Genomic DNA, 21,872 nt, shown 5'->3' on the forward strand with positions numbered 1-21,872 from the left:
TAGAGGAGTGTTTTTTTACCTTTTAATCTGAGAGTTTGACCTGATAACCAGCACAAATTAGCATATCATTGTTTATGTCCCTGTGATTGCTGCTGCTCACTCAGTGATTGATTTGCATATTGATCACATCAAAGCCACAGTCCACTGCAAGTTAGGGCAAACACTGTCCAAACTGAAAAACAACTTTTAACCATCACGTTTTTCTAAGCCCTCAAAACTTTCAAACTAATTATTTTAAACTTCTAAATCTTTAGGCAGACTAACAGAAAAAAATAATAAAAGAATGTTTATATGTTAAGAAATTTTGATGGTGTTTTTCTCTATTTTTTTACATAGTCAAATAAAGTAGTCAGCAAGAACATTATCAATCATGTCAACATAATTTATGATTGTTAGCATGAGTAACAAATAGCATCAAGAATTGTGTTACATAAATTGCTGAAAATACAGCCAAAACCGGTGTCTGAATGTCAGGTCTTGTGGGTTGCTAGTAGGATAATGATGAAACAACAGGAAAATTATGAAAACGGTCTGACCAAGGCTAGACATGAGTTTGGTTGCAGCATGATGAAAAGCAAGATTTTAATAATAAAGAAAAGGCAAAAACCTACCGCCAAACATGAGGAGAACAAGACATAGAGTATGGACAGAGAAACTAGCAGAGTGACGGTGGAATGGAGAAAGTACCAGATAAATGGAGCAATGGAACATCAGGCAGTCTAATGGAAGAAACCAGCGGAGAATAATGAAAACCGCAGAGTTTATATGCTGAGGAAGGAGTTGAGAATGACATTAGATTCATCTGAATATCAATCAGGGGATATGTGGAGCAGCTGAGGCAGAGTGAAAGCAGGGAGTTGAGGGAGTGAGACTAATGATCAGATCTGCTGTAAGACGGAGCGCTACAGGAGATCCTTCCTGCCCACAGCCATCAGCATCTACAGCAGCTCTTTGAAGAAATCTACATAATATGAGCTATGACAACATTTAATTTCCCTTTGGGAATAATAAAGTATTTTGGAATTGAATTGAATTGAATGAACCTGACTGGAACTGAACAGAGATACATGAAACCTTAGGGAAAAATCTAACAAGGATAATCCAAAAGTACAAACAAAAACAAAAAGTAAACTAAGAAACTAATACACAGAGAAATTAGCTAAAATGGCAACATTTACAGAACACAAACAACAGGAAAATGATGAAAACGGAGACTCAAAAGACATTTAAAAACCCAAACACCAAAGGATCTTAACACTGAGTCTTTGACCTTTAAAAAAGTGATGTGGGTGTTCTATCATCCCCCACCTCAACAAATACATGAAACTATGTTTTAAACAAAGATCTGGACACAGTGTAGAAAGAATAATAATCGTCTGAGCAGTCAGTATAGTGTTGTTTTAATATTTGTCTCATTTCCAAGATGGTTGTAATACATACAGAATTGAAAAGGATGAAATAGCCCTTTAATTTAGCCCCAAATGGGAAACTTTAAATCGGATACTAACTTCAGCCTCATAATCATCCCACTGTTCACAACAACATTTTCTCACACAGGGCGTGTGCTCACTATAGTGCCACAACATGCAAATAAGCAACAAAAAACTTGTTGGAACCACTTATGGTGTCTCCATGGGCATGATTCCCTGGGCAGGGAGCCAAAACCCTCATGGTATTAACCACCACTGCTTAAATCTGCCCATAGCTCGTAAACAAAGTGCAGTAAACATCTGAAAACCGCTCACATAAGCACTGAATCTGCGTCAAGGCTTTGTTCTGCTCTCCTGATCAATCAATAGTTAAGACTGATCCACAAAACTGTTGACACCTGCAGATATACTCTGTCCTCATACACAGTTTGGTGTGACTAATCAAATCCACTCACACACATCGTTGTGCAATAACTTGAATTTCTCCTTAACACTGATGTTTTTTAAATTTTCCCATGACCTCTGTTATGGGTGCATGACATAACAATTCTTTAGGTGCATTAAGTTGCTAAATAGATTAATGGTTTTGTTTTTACAGCTCTGCCCTCAAGATAGGGCTTTCTAAAAAATTGTGGGCTGATCAGAGTGCAGACATTACACAGCGAAAATTCAATAGGGGGCGCCCTTTGCTGAGTGCACGAGTATACAGGGGTTGGACAATGAAACTGAAACACCTGTCATTTTAGTGTGGGAGGTTTCATGGCTAAATTGTACCAGCCTGGTAGCCAGTCTTCATTGATTGCACATTGCACCAGTAAGAGCAGAGTGTGAAGGTTCAATTAGCAGGTTAAGAGCACAGTTTTGCTCAAAATATTGAAATGCACACAACATTATGGGTGACATACCAGAGTTCAAAAGAGGACAAATTGTTGGTGCACGTCTTGCTGGCGCATCTGTGACCAAGACAGCAAGTCTTTGTGATGTATCAAGAGCCACGGTATCCAGGGTAATGTCAGCATACCACCAAGAAGGACGAACCACATCCAACAGGATTAACTGTGGACGCAAGAGGAAGCTGTGTGAAAGGGATGTTCGGGTGCTAACCCGGATTGTATCCAAAAAACTTAAAACCACGGCTGCCCAAATCATGGCAGAATTAAATGTGCACCTCAACTCTCCTGTTTCCACCAGATCTGTCCATCGGGAGCTCCACAGGGTCAATATACACGGCCGGGCTGCTATAGCCAAACCTTTGGTCACTTATGCCAATGCCAAACGTCGGTTTCAATGGTGCAAGGAGCGCAAATCTTGGGCTGTGGACAATGTGAAACATGTATTGTTCTCTGATGAGTCCACCTTTACTGCTTTCCCCACATCTGGGAGAGTTACGGTGTGGAGAAGCCCCAAAGAAGCGTACCACCCAGACTGTTGCATGCCCAGAGTGAAGCATGGGGGTGGATCAGTGATGGTTTGGGCTGCCATATCATGGCATTCCCTTGGCCCAATACTTATGCTAGATGGGCGCGTCACTGCCAAGGACTACTGAACCATTCTTGAGGACCATGTGCATCCAATGGTTCAAACATTGTATCCTGAAGGCGGTGCCGTGTATCAGGATGACAATGCACCAATACACACAGCAAGACTGGTGAAAGATTGGTTTGATGAACATGAAAGTGAAGTTGAACATCTCCCATGGCCTACACAGTCACCAGATCTAAATATTATTGAGCCACTTTGGGGTGTTTTGGAGGAGCGAGTCAGGAAACGTTTTCCTCCACCAGTATCATGTAGTGACCTGGCCACTATCCTGCAAGAAGAATGGCTTAAAATCCCTCTGACCACTGTGCAGGACTTGTATCTGTCATTCCCAAGACGAATTGACGCTGTATTGGCCGCAAAAGGAGGCCCTACACCATACTAATAAATTATTGTGGTCTAAAACCAGGTGTTTCAGTTTCATTGTCCAACCCCTGTATATACATGTTGCTTTTCACAGATACCTGGTTATTGGAAAGCAAGATAAACATCAGAGAGCTGGCTGCTTTGTAGCACTGCCTTCAGCCTGAAACGGTGAGATCTTTTTTATGTTTATTTATTGAAATTTAAAGAAAGATTAGAGAATAATGTTAAAGAAGTTTTTTATTCAAAAGAAATAGGCCTTCAAATAATTATTCTGTGCAAGCTCATTGTTCTTTGAAGTAGTTACCTCTGTAGACACTACTTTTTATATCTGCTGGTTCTGCATCTTATTTGAGGGTAAACATGTTTTGTGTGAGTGAAAGAACAAGGAATGTTGTTTGAATCGGTTGGGATGCAATACAGTAATTGCAGAAAAATATGTTTAACGGTTGGATGGACATGAGAGGACATTTGGGAAGGGGGTGGCGTAGAACAAACACAAGAGGGTCATCTGTTGTTCAGTCTTTAGCCCAGTCTGGACCAGTTTACTTACCAGCAGAAACTCTGTGATGCCAAAAATGGAAGCTTCTCTTGTTTTTATTAAGTATAATGTGGCATTTTACCAGTAGTTGGATGGTGTGATGAACAGTTTATCAGCAAGAGTGTTAATATTCACCATGATTTACAATAACAATAATGAGTGAGGTTTTAAATCAATCAAAAAGGAATGCAAGAGACAAGGCAGCTCCTTACTTACAATAGTGGCTCATTAACAGTTTTTTACACACAATCAGGTTTCTCCTCCTGGTGCAAAGTTAAGTGCTTAATCTTTTCATGTTATAAAAGCCAACCCCTCCAGGGCTTTACTGACATCAGTGATAGGTTGACTTTATAACCCCACCTCCTTCCTGCACTTCTCTTTTCACAGATAAGTGCTCTGTTACTTCTCATCCTGAGCGTCAGTCGGGGGAGACTCTCACTACACTCTTCCAGCTTTCCTCTCTTTTCCTCTGTCTTTCTGAAGTTTCCACTCTCCCCTTCTGCCATGGCTCCGACCCTTGCCACAGCCTTCGCCAGGCGCTGGTGGATGGCAGTGACCGCCATCATTGAGAACCTGTTCTTTTCTGCTGTGCTGCTGGGATGGGGATCACTTCTCATCATGCTGAAGTCAGAGGGCTTTTACTCTTACCTTTGCAACGGGGAGGGTGAGTCTGAATGTTTATTTTGCATTACTATCATCAGTTTTGTTTTTTATTATGGATCTCTGACAACAGCAAAATCTACAGTCAGAAAGCAAGGCATTTATGTTTAATACTGTGAATTTTCTATCAAAACACTCTGCAAATACTTTTAATAATAAAGGCTGGGTAAAGTAGTGCTTTGACTGTAATTAAAGGATAGGAAAGTTTTCTTTTCCCAAGAGCAACACTGCTGCCTTCCAGTCTCCTCCATTCTTTGGAAATAAAAAGTGTTATCTGTGAAGCAGTCCTAGGCTGTTTTAGGGACTCAGGGGGTTTAACCAGATCTGGTAAATTAGAACAAGCAAGAATGCAGGTAGGCAAAGTGGTACAAAGGGAAAAAAGAAAAGAATACACTTAATCTATTGAATGTTACAGGGTATCTTATTTTTCTGTACTCTAAAAGTCTAAAAACAGTTCAACTGTGTACTTATTTGACCAAACCATGTTTACTGTGCCTCATATGGGGCTAGTGGAAAACTACAAACAAGTAAGGCCATTTTATGGCTTTTCTTCAACAATGGCTTTCTTCTTGGAGTGCACAACCATGAGTTGGCCTTCTGGCCAATTGTCTTACCTGAGATGTGGTTATCTGCAGCTTCTACGGAGTTGCAAGTCACAATTTTGTGACATTTAATCACAATTTGCAGCACAGGATTTTATTTAGGGGTATAGAGGTAAAGGTAGCTGAAGACAAATGTACAAAAAATTACCTATCATTAACATACACCTCACATTTATGTTGAAATTTGTGTTGGTCTTACATAGACTCCCAATAAAGTACACAGAAATTTGTGGTTTAAGGTGAAAATATAAAAGAAAAGAACTGCAAGAGGGATGAATAATTTTGTGGGGAATCAATTCTCCGCAGGGTACTAAAATTGCCCAACTGTTTCATTTTTGCACGAAACAGCTGGGCATCCTAGGTTAGTAGATGTTTTCTCTGAGAATTATCACATCAGTTTTATCTCATTCTAATGACATAAAAAACAGCATCTCAGCTGTTTTCAGCCATGTGACATATGAGTGAGGAACAGAGAGTTCCACATTAGGCATTTATTACCAGGAGGATGGAAGTTTAAAGGGTGCTGATAAAGAGCACGGAGGGGGCAAAGTCTGAGAGAAAAGTGATGATCCGTACAAGTAGAGATGACCTGTGTGGGAGAATATAAGTTATAAAATCCAGATATAAAATATGCTGGTGTGGTTCAGACGGGGTTTTCCTTGTGCAAGCACGGTAACACAGTAACCATGCATTGTGCAACAGAAGGAAACCATGTGGTCTAATATGAGATCAGTTTGTCCCTGCATATTTCTTCTTTTTTCACATGCACGGGTATTTTGTTTTTTTTTATTGTGAGGCAACGTTCACTTCACTCTTTAATGTTTATGTATACAATCTGAAAGCAAAATTAATCAAGTTAGATCTCAAGTTTTTCACTTTGCACCCATAGTACAGTAATGTTTAAAAAAAGACACTGTAACAAACTGAACTGGAACTTTGCAGGATATTAGGAAGTTATATGATGTGGGGTCCTGCAGAAGGATTTGGCATCTTTTTATGAATTGCATTCTAATGTTCCATTTTTCAGTTTCACACTCACTGGCTGGTTGATACAAAACAGGCAGTTTTCCAAGTTGCTCTACCACTTGGTCTCGTCCTGGACTTTTGTACCTTTTCACATAATAACGTGCTGATAACACGACTCCGTTAACTGCCTCTGCCACCTGATAAAATTTTATTCCACACACTTATTTTAAAGTCTTAATAAAACCCAGAGAGCCTTTCTGTCCAAGAAGATTTGAGTCCTGCTTATTTTTTTCTGTCTCTGCAGATTTGTACTAACATGTTGCAGTTTCTAGTCTGAGGTTTACCACACGTATAACTCAGGATGAGTCTATTCCACATGTGATGACTGCGTGTTGATGTGTCATGATCCTGTGAATAAATAGAAGTGCAAACTTTGCATTTCATCTAGCTAGAAGTTATGAATTTCCTTATGTGAAAGTAATTTAAAACCTCACATTTATCTTTTTTACCCCATTGTGCATCCATATGATTCAACAAAGAGAAGAAATTGAAAATCCATCTGATCCTATGAAAGAAAACCTTTTTAATTTCATAATTTCATTGTGTTCTTAAGGTAACAGCTCCAGCCACAATCTCTCTCAACCTGTTGCGACACCGGCATCTGCTGAATACTCCCCCGAGTACTACGAAGGGGTTGAGCCCATGGAGGATTGGGGAGACGGGGTAGAGATGAGGCCCCTGGTCACCGCCGACGGGCCCCTGAGGATGAACGGCTGGCTGATCTGCAAAGAGCAGGACGAAATGCTGAATCTGGCTTTCACAGTGGGCTCCTTCTTGCTTTCAGCCATCACACTGCCACTGGGGATCGTCATGGATAAATATGGGCCTCGGAAACTTCGGCTGCTGGGCAGGTGAGCACAGGGAGAAAGCAATGCTAGTTCATAATTTTTAAATAGTATATTAAAATACTGGTTTTGAGAAAGGCAAGTAACCACAAAGAGTTACAAGAAAATCTTAGTTTTATATTCTTCTCAAAGGAAACTTAATTAGAAATTATAAAGCTCAGCAACACGACCAAAATGGTTTTGGTTCTTACTTTGTCATTAGAAATGCTTGACACAATCATTTGTTTTCAGCACTTGCTTTGCCTTTTCCTGTCTACTCATTGCCTATGGGGCTTACAAACCAAATGGTAAGTCCATGTAATCCATCCAGTCCGTTTTTCATATCTACACATGTTGCGGTGATTGTTGGCAGTCTAATGATGTGTTCTTTTCAGAACTCTCCGTTCTTATTTTCATTGCACTCACTTTCAACGGCTTCGGGGGCATGTGCATGACCTTCACCTCACTCACAGTAAGTGGATGTGCCACCTTTGTGTGCTTTGCAGTCTTGTTGCTGCAGAGCTGTTGCACCTGCTGTCTGTTGTTTGAGCAGATGTACATACCTTACAGGTCCTTCTCAAAATATTAGCATATTGTGATAAAGTTCATTATTTTCCATAATGTCATGATGAAAATTTAACATTCATATATTTTAGATTCATTGCACACTAACTGAAATATTTCAGGTCTTTTATTGTCTTAATACGGATGATTTTGGCATACAGCTCATGAAAACCCCAAATTCCTATCTCACAAAATTAGCATATCATTAAAAGGGTCTCTAAACGAGCTATGAACCTAATCATCTGAATCAACGAGTTAACTCTAAACACCTGCAAAAGATTCCTGAGGCCTTTAAAACTCCCAGCCTGGTTCATCACTCAAAACCCCAATCATGGGTAAGACTGCCGACCTGACTGCTGTCCAGAAGGCCACTATTGACACCCTCAAGCAAGAGGGTAAGACACAGAAAGAAATTTCTGACCGAATAGGCTGTTCCCAGAGTGCTGTATCAAGGCACCTCAGTGGGAAGTCTGTGGGAAGGAAAAAGTGTGGCAGAAAACGCTGCACAACGAGAAGAGGTGACCGGACCCTGAGGAAGATTGTGGAGAAGGGCCGATTCTAGACCTTGGGGGACCTGCGGAAGCAGTGGACTGAGTCTGGAGTAGAAACATCGAGAGCCACCGTGCACAGGCGTGTGCAGGAAATGGGCTACAGGTGCCGCATTCCCCAGGTCAAGCCACTTTTGAACCAGAAACAGCGGCAGAAGCGCCTGACCTGGGCTACAGAGAAGCAGCACTGGACTGTTGCTCAGTGGTCCAAAGTACTTTTTTCAGATGAAAGCAAATTCTGCATGTCATTCGGAAATCAAGGTGCCAGAGTCTGGAGGAAGACTGGGGAGAAGGAAATGCCAAAATGCCAGAAGTCCAGTGTCAAGTACCCACAGTCAGTGATGGTCTGGGGTGCCGTGTCAGCTGCTGGTGTTGGTCCACTGTGTTTTATCAAGGGCAGGGTCAATGCAGCTAGCTATCAGGAGATTTTGGAGCACTTCATGCTTCCATCTGCTGAAACGTTTTATGGAGATGAAGATTTCATTTTTCAGCACGACCTAGCACCTGCTCACAGTGCCAAAACCACTGGTAAATGGTTTACTGACCATGGTATCACTGTGCTCAATTGGCCTGCCAACTCTCCTGACCTGAACCCCATAGAGAATCTGTGGGATATTGTGAAGAGAACGTTGAGAGACTCAAGACCCAACATTCTGGATGAGCTAAAGGCCGCTATCGAAGCATCCTGGGCCTCCATAAGACCTCAGCAGTGCCACAGGCTGATTGCCTCCATGCCACGCCGCATTGAAGCAGTCATTTCTGCCAAAGGATTCCCGACCAAGTATTGAGTGCATAACTGTACATGATTATTTGAAGGTTGACGTTTTTTGTATTAAAAACACTTTTCTTTTATTGGTCGGATGAAATATGCTAATTTTGTGAGATAGGAATTTTGGGTTTTCATGAGCTGTATGCCAAAATCATCCGTATTAAGACAATAAAAGACCTGAAATATTTCAGTTAGTGTGCAATGAATCTAAAATATATGAATGTTAAATTTTCATCATGACATTATGGAAAATAATGAACTTTATCACAATATGCTAATATTTTGAGAAGGACCTGTATGTGTCTGTAACATTTCCCCATTTCCGCTCTTGTTTAAAAAAGAGGCATCATTTTACTTCCACTTCAAAATAATTCACTATTTTGTGCTGGTCTATCACATAAAATCTCAATTAAAGTGCATTAAGGGTCATAAGAGCAAATGTGACAAAGTGTGAAAAAGTTTAAAGAATGTTAATTTTTTTGCAAGTGGTTGTACAGTGCCTTGTGAAAGTATTCGGCCCCCTTGAAATTTTCAACCTCTTGCCACATTTCAGGCTTCAAACATAAAGATATACAATTAAAAATTTTTGTGAAGAATCAACAACAAGCGGGACACAATCGTGAAGTAGAATGAAATTTATTGGATGTATCAAACTTTTTTAACAAATAAAAAGCTGAAAACTGGGGTGTGCAATATTATTCGGCCCCCTTGCATTAACACTTTGTAGCGCCACCCTTATCTGCAATTACAGCTCCAAGTCGCTTGGGGTTTGTCTCTGTCAGTTTTGCACATCAAGAGACTGAAATTCTTGCCCATTCTTCCTTGCAAAACAGCTGGAGCTCAGTGAGGTTGGATGGAGAGCGTTCGTGAACAGCAGTCTTCAGCGCTTTCCACAGATTCTCGATTGGATTCAGGTCTGGACTTTGACTTGGCCATTCCAACACCTGGATACGTTTATTTGTGAACCATTCCATTGTAGATTTGGCTTCATGTTTTGGATCATTGTCTTGTTGGAAGATAAATCTCCGTCCCAGTCTCAGGTCTCTTGCAGACTCCAACAGGTTTTCTTCCAGAATGGTCCTGTATTTGGCCCCATCCATCTTCCCATCAATTTTGACCATCTTCCCTGTCCCTGCTGACGAAAAGCAGGCCCAAACCATGATGCTGCCACCACCATGTTTGACAGTGGGGATGGTGTGTTCAGGGTGATGAGCTGTGTTGCTTTTACTCCAAACATATCGTTTTGCATTGTGGCCAAACAGTTTGATTTTGGTTTCATCTGACCAGAGCACCTTCTTCCACATGTTTGGTGTGTCTCCCAGGTGGCTTGTGGCAAACTTTAAACTAGACTTTTTATGGATATCTTTGAGAAATGGCTTTCTTCTTGCCACTCTTCCATAAAGGCCAGATTCGTGCAGTGTACGACTGATTGTTGTCCTATGAACAGACTCTCCCACCTCAGCTGTAGATCTCTGCAGTTCATCCAGAGTGATCATGGACCTCTTGGCTGCATCTCTGATCAGTCTTCTCCTTGTTCGAGATGAAAGTTTAGAGGGACGGCCGGGTCTTGGTAGATTAGCAGTAGTCTGATACTCCTTCCATTTCAATATTATTGCTTGCACAGTGCTCCTTGGGATGTTTAAAGCTTGGGAAAACTTTTTGTATCCAAATCCGGCTTTAAACTTCTCCACAACAGTATCTCGGACTTGACTGGTGTGTTCCTTGGTCTTCATGATGCTCTCTGCGCTTTGAACAGAACCCTGAGACTATCACAGAGCAGGTGCATTTATACGGAGACTTGATGACACACAGGTGGATTCTATTTATCATCACCAGTCATTTGGGACAACATTGGATCATTCAGAGATCCTCGCTGAACTTCTGGAGTGAGTTTGCTGCACTGAAAGTAAAGGGGCCGCATAATATTGCACGCCCCACTTTTCAGTTTTTTATTTGTTAAAAACGTTTGACATATCCAATAAATTTCATTCCACTTCACAATTGTGTCCCACTTGTTGATTCTTCACAAAAAATTAGAATTTTATATCTTTATGTTTGAAGCCTGAAATGTGGCAAGAGGTTGAAAAGTTCAACGGGTCCGAATACTTTCGCAAGGCACTGTATGTAAAGGTTCACAAGAGTGTAATGCTAAAGAACTCTTTGCATGACTGACTGTACTCAAGTACAGATACTGCACAACATACAGCTTCATATCATAGCTCACATATCTTAATTTGATTGTATCTGACTTTGCACACTGAAATTTGTGAACAAACAAGTGTTACATATGCTAAATGTTTTTCACTAAATCTATGCGGAGCCATGGGTACAAAGGCAAAAAAAAACAACCCATGACCTTAATTAATTCAAGCGATCACTTGGTGGATGCCTCCCTATTCATCTGCATTCTTTCCTCATTGTTTTTCCTCCTCCTGTTGCTTCCTCTCACCATCCGTTTTAATCTCTGATAACTCTGTCAGGAGTCCATGGCTCTACCATGGTGATGTTGTTCACCGGAGAGGGGCTCTACACCAGTAAATCTATGTGAAACATCATTCTTCCATAGCAACACAGGCTAAAGCATTCCTCATCTCTACTCCTCAGTCTGTTGCACACCTTTAAATGTCTCATTAGCTGAAGCCATGGGCCCACTAGGGTTTCCACAGTATGCATGAAACCATGTCTTTACCCTTGGATGCTGGTTCACCTTGTCTCCCTAACAACCTCATTCGCTATAAAAGAAGCTTTAGTGTTGGGTTAATCATTAAAGACAAGCAAGAACATTGGCTCCTTGAAAATAGCTTCTCTGCAGACCTATAATCAGTTAGTGACTATTAGGAAACACTCAGCAATGACAGTTTAACTCTCTGCCAGTATTATACAGACTATATGACACAGCATGCTGAGTTACTTTTCTTCATGCAATAGCTGATAAATCTTTATTGTTTAAGTTTGACTAGTACTTTTGAATGATCTTAGTGCTGGGGAGTACGGTAAACTGGTTGAGTGTTTTTTAAACTCAACACCCACTACAGCAAATCCCCTCCCCAGACTTATTTAATTGAATGTGCTTGTTGTTGTTCAGCCACTTGAAAACAGAACCGTCCGTGAATGTCTTTTTGTTGGTTGTGTCGCCCGTTTTGACTTCCAACTCTGTTTTCCTTATCTTCCCATTGGAGCAGTGGGTGTAAACAAGATAAAATAAAGAAATAAACTCACTACTCTCTCCATCTTGTGTGCTCAGTTCCTGGTGCCTGCATCGGTTCTAAGTATCATCTCACCTCATTCAACCCCCCTGACTGTTTCTGCTGTGTAGATCCATCTGCTAAGAGTTTTGGATGGTGTATTTGACAGCTGTGTGTGTGTGTTATGCTTTGACTTGTTTCATGTCAGTTTGTTGTGTTTTCATCTCCTTTGATTTTGAACCGTGTATTCTTGCTTATTGGTCCCCACTGGGTCCTCTGACCTAAGTGTCATTGGGCATCATCTTCATGGTGCCCCCATACTATCCCCCATTTCCAAATAAGCGCAGCTGGCATAACTATGATGTTAGCAGTATTTTGTTCAGCCTTTATGTTTACATTCACAGTGGATAAGACCTTATTTAACATACATCTTTTAGTACAAGACTATTTGGGGTGTACAGTATGGACAGCATATGCTTATCTATGATGTTCCTTATTTTCCTTAACTTTTCAGCTCCCTAACATGTTTGGAAACCTTCGTTCTACCTTCATTGCCCTCATGATTGGTTCTTATGCTTCTTCTGCGGTCACTTTCCCTGGTGTCAAGGTATGAAAAATATCCTTTCTCATTAAATACTTTTAAATGAATCCAAATAAAATTAGCACTGTTATTAGGAATAGATGAATGCTGAATTTGAATTTATGGTACTGTTGTCGTAACATAAAGATAACTGTTCAGCCATAAGATCATACAAATGTAGCAATTGTCGCCCTTCAGACACTTTGAGGAACAGTCCAATCAACTTATTTTTAGCTCATTTAAGATGCTTTTTCAATAGTCCAGGTAAATCTTTAAACATCACTCTGGGGAGAAGCTTACATACAGTAATCATAAGCATTAGTACCATATAAATTCTGAATTTATAATAATATAGTTAAATGTATGTTTTTCCAGTTGAAAGATTAAATAACAAAAACATCCACAGAAGAGTTTTCAGGATTTTCTACACTCCAACCATGGTTAAAATTATACACATAAACTTGGATTTATAGATGCAGCCCCAATAATATATTAATATATCTAGGCTACATGTATAAATCTGTTTGGATATTTGACAACTCTTGTTGGCAGAATTTTTACAGTCCCTTTAAATTGTTTAGTTTCTTGGCAAAGACAAATTTTCAACAGAGTTGAGGTTGAGGCCAAACCAGAAAGTGTTTGTTTGGCATCATTGTCATGTTAGAAAACCCAGTTGTATCCAAGCTTCAAAAATCTTACTGTGGGCTACAAGACGCTGATGACTTAAGAGGTAGTACTTTTTTTATTATTAAAACCACTTTATGCAAAGCAGAAGTATCACTGGTAGCGAAACAGTCCCACAGCATAATGTTACTACTACCATGCTTGACAGCTGGTACAGTGTTAAGAGGTTTAAAAGCCTTACCTTGACTCCTCCAAACAGACATCTTGTCATTGTAACAAAATAGATGTCCACATTGGACCAGGGGGTTATTTATTGGCTTTCAGTCCATGACATTATAAAATTCACTTCCTTGTGGACAGTGAGAATGGATTTCCAGCAGTTTTTTCCAAGTATAAGCAGGAATGAGCCTTAAAGAGCTTTTTGTGAACATCCTAGCCAGTTATATATACCACATCAATCCCCATCCTCCACTGTCCCTGGGTGGAAAACAACGATGTATTGTCCATACCTGCTTATCTGCGCAGGGTTGCCGGGGGAGCTGGTGCCTATCTCCAACAGTGGAAAACCAACCATTTTTTATTCATTCTGTCAATTTTTCCCAAGTACTAGGTCAAATATCTAGCCATAATTAAGTTAACGGGGGAGTGTTTTGATGGCTACAGAAAGTCCAGCCACAAAAACATATTTTCATGGGGGCATATGGTATATATACATTTTAAGCCTGTATTCGTAATTTTGACTGGGGATGAGAGGAAACACAAAATAAATTCAAACTTATGTATCAAATTTTGTTTGTTTTTTTAAGTTATTTGTTGTTCACTCATTACATCCTGCAAAATTTTACTGTTTACTGCTTCCTTAAAGACCCAAAATTAATAAGATGTTCATCCATAGTGAGTATATAAACTCGCCAGAAATATTTCAACCCATCCTTAAACAATAAAATGTTATTATTATTTGATGTTTTTGTTTTCGTTATCATTATTTTTTGAGAAATCTTAATATAAAATTACCTGCTTTGAACATCTGTATATTTACAGAACAGATAGATTTTGAAATTTAATCTCTGTCAAATACATATTCAATATGATATAAATCTAGAACGAAGCAAACTATTTGTAGATGATCAGATTACACTAGATGTTACATAAGTTGTTCTGAAATGTTATCTGTCTTTCAATGTGCACAGGTCATCTATGATTTCGGTATCCCATTCATTACCATTCTTGTGGTGTGGGCTTCCTGTGCCGGTCTGGTCTTCTTGAACTGCTTCTTCAACTGGCCCCTGGAGCCCTTCCCTGGACCGGAAGATATGGACTACACGTTAGTAGCCCAAATACACACAGTTGCATATTTATGGTCCCAACTACACAGTCTGCAGAAATCTTACTCCCACTGAGAGAGTTTGATCAAAGATTATGTAAACATTTATTTTCTCCTCTACCTTCTAAGTGTGAAGATCAAGTTCAGCTGGCTGGGCTTTGACCACAAGATCACAGGGAAGCAGTTCTACCACCAAGTGACCACAGTTGGCCGCCGCCTGAGTGTCAGCAACAACGTGAAACAAAAGGAGGTGGTCAGTAAGGATGGACGCACTCTCTGCCTTTCTACCATGGACTTAGAAATGGATTGCAAGCCTCAGGAAGAATGTAAGAGTTCAGTGTAAAATAAAATTTCTGAAATGAGTAAGGTTTAAAATATGTTAGTTTGTTCTCCTGTTTTTGTCCTCTGCAGCCGAATCTTTTCTGAAGAGCATCATGAGCCCTATTTTCCTACTTAGCGCATTGACCATGTCTATCACTCAGCTCCGTCTCTTGTTCTACATGGGGGCCATGAACAGCGTTTTGGAGGTGCTCTGTGGTGGAGACCTCAACACAGGTCAGTCTGTTGGCATTTGCTTCTGACACACGTATGTCTGTGTGGAACGACAGACTCATAAAACAACAACTACCTGGTTTATATCCTGACCTGAAAGCAACTGAATATAACTTTCTAATTTTCAGTGGAAAGGATGGAAGTTGGTAAGACAAAAAACTTTCAGCTTTATCAGTAGTTTACCATAGCATTAGGTTATTAAATATGAAGCTGACAACACATAGAATATAAATTTAGATGTTTTCTCAGGTGACTTAGTGGTTGTCCTTGTTAATAACTAAGTCCTTCAGCTGCTGCACTGCTTGTAGCTAAAGCTCCAGTACCATTATTCTACTCATTAACAACTTTACCAGAAGAATCAGCCGAACAAACATCATACACCGTTTCACATGACTCACATTTCATGCATCACTGCTCTCTGAGCCAGAAATACTCCCCTTAATGGCAACATATTGACTTTTGAACAACCTTGTTGGTATTTTATGTCTTACACAGCTTATTAACTATACTGACTAACTATCTAACCAGGTAGTGATCACTCTCCCCACTTTTGTCATTTGGCTTAGACACATTTTTTTTACCTCTTCTCAAAAATGTTATACTATATTTCCATAAACAACAATAAGGATTTTATTCTCATTTGATCCTTAGTGAGTCTTTACTCGTCCATCTTCGGCGTGCTGCAGCTGCTGTGTCTGATGACCACTCCCGTGATTGGTCAGATCATGGACTGGAAACTGAAGGACTGTGTGGACGGAGACGAGGACAAGGAACCCTTAAGCAAGTGGGTTGAACCTTAGTGTTCATCAGTTTCCACACTGCAAAACACAGACTCACAGAGACAAAATGAAAAATGTTAGTTTCTTGTAAGGTAATTCATTCACTTTTAAAATGAAAGTGCTATCAAAATAAAATATTTACACACACTATAAAAAACACATATAATTCTTTCCTTACTGTTTGACATTAAAAAGTCTTAACATTCCTTGTTTGATGAAACAAAATGTAAAATTTTTTGTTACATGAATGATCATTTTTATTACTTTCTTCAAAGTCAGACATTTACATACACTTAAAGCTCCATGCCGTTAAGCAATGATGATGATGACGATGCCATGGGCTTCTAATAGGTTATTTCAAAACCTTTCAGTTATTTGAAGGCACACCCATAGATGTGTTTGAAGGAACGCACTTCAAACGCATTGTTTCCTCATGATAAATCATGGAAAAATCCAAAGAAATCAGCCAAGTCATTAGGCAGAGAATTGTGGACTGCCGCCAGTGTAGTTCACCCTTGGGTACAATTCCCAGTAGCCTGAGGGTGCCATGTTCATCTGTTCAAGCATTTACAGAATACGCAACTAGAAACTGCATGGGAATGTTTATCTGTTATTGTGGTTCAGGTAGAGAAAGGTTTTGTGCTTTAGAGAGAACATGTTTTTGTGCAAAATGTGCATATCAACTCCAGAACAAAGTAAAGAACTTTGTGAAGATGTTGGCTGAAGCTAGGAAGAGAATTCCATTATCCACATTGAAACGAGTTTTGTATCAACATGGACTGAAAAGCCACGCAGAGAGGAAAAAGCCACTGCTCCAAAAGCAAAATGAAGAAATGGATTACTGTTTGCAAATGTACCTATAGCATAAGACCATATTTTTTTATGTCCTGTGGTCTGATGAAACTGAAATTGATGTGGTTGTGGTTGGCCAAAAAGGACCATCATTATATTTTGAGAACAAAAGGGGAGGAGAAAGTTTGAATGTCTGAAAACATCATCCCAACTGAGATGTATGGGGAAGGCAGTAACATGTTGTAGGGGTGTTTACTGCGGGAAGGACTGGTGCATTTTACAAAATAGCAGCGAGGATATATTGGACATATTGAGGCGATATCTCAAGACATCGATCAGAAAGTTAATGCTTGGGTGCAAATTGTTCTTCCAAAAGGACAATTACCCTAAGCAAGCCACCAAATCACTGACATAGTGGCTTAAAGACAACAAGGTCAGTGCTTTGGAGTGGCCATCATAAAGCTTGAATTCAGTCCCAGAGAAAATCTGTGGCCAGAGCTAAAAAGATGTGTGAGAAGACGGCAGCCTACGAATCTGTCTCAGTTACATTAGTTCTGTCAGGAGAAATGGGCCAACATTCTAGTAGATAGTTGTGAGAAGTTTGTGTAATGGTATCCAACAATTAGATGTTTTCTTTTGTATGGTATATGTAAATTTATGGTTTCAATTAAATGTCTTACAGTTGATAGAACAGGCAAATTTTAGAGATTTAGTTGTTTATATACCTGTGCAAAGTCTCAGTCATCCAAGTCATGGCAACTACAACAGGCTAAAATGAAAGGCAACCGAACCTTCGCTCTTTGATTTTTTGAATATCTTTTTTGCATCTTTATCCCCTCTGGACGCTTGCAGTTCAGAGTTAGTTTTTCACTCTTTCAATGTGTAAAATGCAATCATGACATTACTCCCTGGTAAACCAGCTTCTTTTCTCTTTGAAATTCTAGCGGTGAAAGCAAGACAAAGCGCAGAGACAAGAAGACCCAGAAGGTGACCAACGCCCTGCGAGCGTTCGTCCTCACAAACCTGCTTTTGGTGGGATTTGGCATCACTTGTCTGGTGCCAAATCTCCAAGTACAGGTGAGCAGCCACCCACATGCTAACAGTATTCCTTGGATGTTTTTCTTCAATGTCCTCATCAGGTCTGTGTCCATATGCAAAGCTGATTTTACTGTAACAAGCTGAAAATAGATGGTGGCATCTCATTGCACACTAACGCTATCCAGGTAAAGGGAAACTTAATTAACTTCACATAAGATGCAAACACCTATACTATCCTCAGTGGCTAGCTTGCCTTTGATTAAAAACAGCTAGCCTGACATAGTTCAAATTTACCGACAAGGAAAATATGTATTGGCTTCCATGTTGAAGATTAATAAAATGTCTTAAAATGAATTAATCTTTTATTGCAAGAGAGACTGAGATGGCCATTGTAGATTTTGTGTCTGTTTATGTCTATGTCTGTGCTGATTTGCCTATATATTTTTTTTACTTCATCCTGCTAAAAGACCCATTGATGACCTGTTTTCTGATTTGTTTTTAAATTTTATGCTATTTTAAAGAGTGCATGATGGCCTGCACTTTGACAAGGTTCTCGGGGCCTTTGGAAGAGAATCAGGCCCACAGCATAACTGATATTCCCATACCATTATCCTTACTGTACTTGGTGGCAAAATAGGGTTCTTCATCCGGCACAGTGAACAGCAGCTAAAGGAAATGGGAGTCTGTGTCATATTTATATCAGAGGTAAAATAGAAAGTCATGGATTAAAACTCAAACTTTCACAGAAACTGTAATCAACATTTAAAAAAAAGTTAAGGAATCATTAGCTTCAATTAAAAAATATTCTTTTTATGTTTTTTTTCTTCAGTGAATAAAGGTGCTCACATTAATGCTTGGATTTTTCAAAATATTTTAGAGCTACAATGCTACTGCAATAAAGTATCAACTTATTTGAAGGATTTTTAAACAAAATTTAAGACAAATTTGTGTCATTTGAAAAAACATTGACTTGTTTTACTTTCTTCTTTCCTCAGATCGTCTCATTCGTCTTACACACTGTGGTGAGAGGATTCATTCACTCTGCTGTTGGGGGCCTTTATGCTGCTGTGTACGTATTATTGTCATTTTAACTTCTCATGCACATTTTAATTTCAAATGCCTGGGACAAATGCACACTAATTTTAAATCATTGTATATATTCAAACTTTCAAGGATATTATGATGTTGATCGTCTGTATGTGGACGGTGCTACAACATGAGAAGCTAAACTGATATCTTTTACCTTTATAGGTATCCCTCCTCTCAGTTTGGCAGTTTAACAGGGATGCAGTCCCTGGTCAGTGCTGTGTTTGCTTTGCTGCAACAGCCCCTGTTTTTGGCTATGATGGGACCACTAGAAGGAGACCCATTCTGGGTAGGAGTACTCACCCACTCAAACACATTCAGCTGCCAAACACAGGAAATGGCTTGCCAAACTAATATAACCCGTTGACTTTTTTAACATTAAAACACAAACATTAGGCCTGAGAGTAAAGGGGGTTGATTAAAAATTTTTTCTACACTATTTCAGACCTAAAAGATGTATAATATAAACAGTGTAGTGTGATTCAACCACCTTTACCTTTATACCACCAAATAAAATCCAGTGCAACCAATCACCTTTGAGGGTAAGCATTATGAAGTGCAGCACAAATATGTATTGTGCTACAGGATGACTTTCTTCAGCAGGGACAGCGAAGATGATCAGATTGCTAAAGAAACCTGGTGGACACTTACCACAAAAACCTTGCTAACTCTGGTGTCGCCCTACAGGTTAACATTGGACTCCTTGTGCTCAGTATGCTGGGCTTCTTGCTGCCTCTCTTCCTGATCTGGTACAGGCGAACGCTCCATCAAGAACTCCAGCAGAAAGCTGAGGACGCCAAAATATACATCAAAATCAACGGCTCAGAGATCCCAGAGGCCTTCGTTTAAAGGAGGGCAGAGAGAGAAACGGCGTGTAAAACAGGAGTCATAACATTTTGAACATAAAATTATGAAACATCTCCATAAGGGAGACAACACCCATTTTTACAAATTCCTAAAACAAAAAGCTACTGGGATTGTTGTTGCAGAAATGAGTCCAACGGACTAGGAGAGAAGTGAAACACACAGGGGAGATGGAGAGCAAACAGGAGGAGAAACTGTGAAAGGAAAGAGGCGTCAGCCATCTGTATTTACCCAAATCCTCAGAGCTCTCATTTACTTCGTTTTCTCCCTAACCTCCAGAGTTTTACAGCATTTATTCTGCTTTAACATCTTAAAATAACTTGAGTAGAGAAACAATACATGTCCTCCTGATGCAGTGACAAGGTTATTCAGCATCACCTTTCCAGTTAACCTCTTTAAAATTAGAGGGTGATCCTATTGTTATGGGTTTTCTCCTATGTGTTATATGTTGACGGCAAATCATCCAGATCCCATAGCATGGTGCTACTTATCAGTACCTCTGCTGGATTTTTCCCAAGATATTGTGAAAAGGAAATGTGGAAAAAGTAGGATGAGTAAGAGTAGAGACATGTTGCTGATGTTTCTTGGGCAAGCATAAGAGACAGTCATAATCCTTTTGTAAGGCTAACATCTGATGATACTATTCCTGCAGACCAGAGTCTACTGCAGTGCTGTGCATTTCTTTGAAAAAAATGCACAGCTTAGAGTATTTATTTTTTCTTATCTGTTAGCCTTAGTTGTTTACACCTTTGGAATGTTCTTTCAATGAAAAAGTGAAAATTAACTGATTGAATTTTCACACATTCTACACTTGCATGGTAACAGTGACTTAATGCATTTTCCCATAAAGCTGCCATTATTTAGATGTCTTAGATTGAGTAATTATTCCATCTAGTCTGTCTCCTTTAAGAGAATGTCAGCCCTTTTACCCCAATTCCACACAAACCCAGCTCATGGTGGCACTTCCTCTGGATGATTGGCTTCAACCCCCTCCACCGCTCTTGTATATGAGTATTTATTTTATCGTAACATTTCCATTTTAAATTCTTTGTGTACTTAACTGTGCAGCGCTGTTCCGATAAATGTTTCTGTACTGTTTTGTTTGTCTGGAGCTCCTTTTACCCTGAACGAAGATAAAGTAGGGATATTTTGCTACATGGGTGTTTGTGTTTAACATGGAAGGATTTGTGGAAGTTAATAAAGATTTTTCTTTTTTTCAATGCATTATGTTAATTATTAATTTTGTTTGTTTTGTGTTGGTCCAACACCAATCAGGAGATGGCAGTGGTAGGTTTATCTTTGGTTTGACCAGCATACACAAGTCTTCCATCAAATTAATGCACAAAAACACCAACATTAAAAACAAATAAAATAGAGAAGTACCATGCAAAGATAGCAGAATCTGCATATGAACAAATGAGTTGAAGTGTAACCTGAAATACCACAAATGTGGAAACTATCGTTAAGTGTCAGGAACTCATGAAGTGTAAAGAAAGCCACTAGAAATCCAGTTGCCCTGATCAGATGAGATCAAAACTTAATATGCTGGCCCTACAAGCATAATTTAAGCATCACCCTGAATATACCATCCCCACATTGTGCTGGCAGCATTATGCTGTGGGGATGCACAGGGATCCTAGTGTTGAGATGGCGCTTCTCTACATCAATAAATCCATAAAACCTTGGAAATTCTAATACATTAACAGCTGAAGGATACCTTGAAAACAAAAATGAAGAAATAAATGCCTCAGATGGTGGAATTTGCTTGAGCACAAATAGGCTTGGTAATGTAAAAAGCACCAGACTGTTTTAATGAGAGTGCTAACATAGTGTCTTTAAATTCAAAAGTCAGGGAAGATGCTCAGGTGCGATCAGTGTAAACTATTTTCTCACATCTAGGTGGCTGGTCTTTGCAAGTCTGTTGGCGCTCTGCTCTGCCACCTGATATCACGTTTTAGTGGATTTTTATCACTTGAGGCTTGCACCTCTCACCACATGAGACAAGATGTGCGAAAGCATCACTCACATAAGAGGTAGAGGGTTGCTGGAGCTCTGCTTTTCATGAAATGACTGAAAATACAATATCTTGGACTGAGTGCATCTTGGGCTAAATAAAAGCGGACTATCACCTTATTTAATAGTTTGGTCACAATCTTATACCAAAGAAGGCATATTTTGTGAA

At 39.6% G+C, this 21,872-nt stretch overlaps 1 protein-coding gene across 1 annotated transcript; it reads left to right on the plus strand.

The window, feature by feature from the left end:
• Nucleotides 1-4,279: 4,279 nt before the first annotated feature.
• slc43a2b (solute carrier family 43 member 2b) lies at nucleotides 4,280-20,910 on the plus strand. Its single transcript, XM_047379738.1, has 14 exons — nucleotides 4,280-4,537; nucleotides 6,715-7,012; nucleotides 7,238-7,293; nucleotides 7,381-7,457; nucleotides 12,566-12,658; nucleotides 14,446-14,579; nucleotides 14,709-14,905; nucleotides 14,991-15,134; nucleotides 15,260-15,277; nucleotides 15,783-15,915; nucleotides 17,647-17,779; nucleotides 18,736-18,809; nucleotides 18,992-19,115; nucleotides 19,514-20,910. Exons 1-14 carry the CDS (start codon nucleotides 4,378-4,380, stop codon nucleotides 19,673-19,675), a joined length of 1,803 nt encoding a protein of 600 aa, XP_047235694.1. The 5' UTR covers nucleotides 4,280-4,377; the 3' UTR covers nucleotides 19,676-20,910.
• The last annotated feature ends 962 nt before the right edge of the window (nucleotides 20,911-21,872 follow it).

This window comes from Girardinichthys multiradiatus, chromosome 11 (genome assembly GCF_021462225.1).
Source record: "Girardinichthys multiradiatus isolate DD_20200921_A chromosome 11, DD_fGirMul_XY1, whole genome shotgun sequence".
In the NCBI taxonomy this organism is placed as follows: Eukaryota; Metazoa; Chordata; class Actinopteri; order Cyprinodontiformes; family Goodeidae; genus Girardinichthys; species Girardinichthys multiradiatus.

Excerpts from the sequence above, each read along its gene's own strand:
- slc43a2b (XM_047379738.1), top strand. The coding sequence starts at position 4,378 with ATGGCTCCGACCCTTGCCACAGCCTTCGCCAGGCGCTGGTGGATGGCA. Across the intron at positions 4,538-6,714 it reads TTACCTTTGCAACGGGGAGG|GTAACAGCTCCAGCCACAAT; the intron begins GTGAGTCTGAAT and ends TGTGTTCTTAAG. Across the intron at positions 7,294-7,380 it reads TGGGGCTTACAAACCAAATG|AACTCTCCGTTCTTATTTTC; the intron begins GTAAGTCCATGT and ends TGTTCTTTTCAG.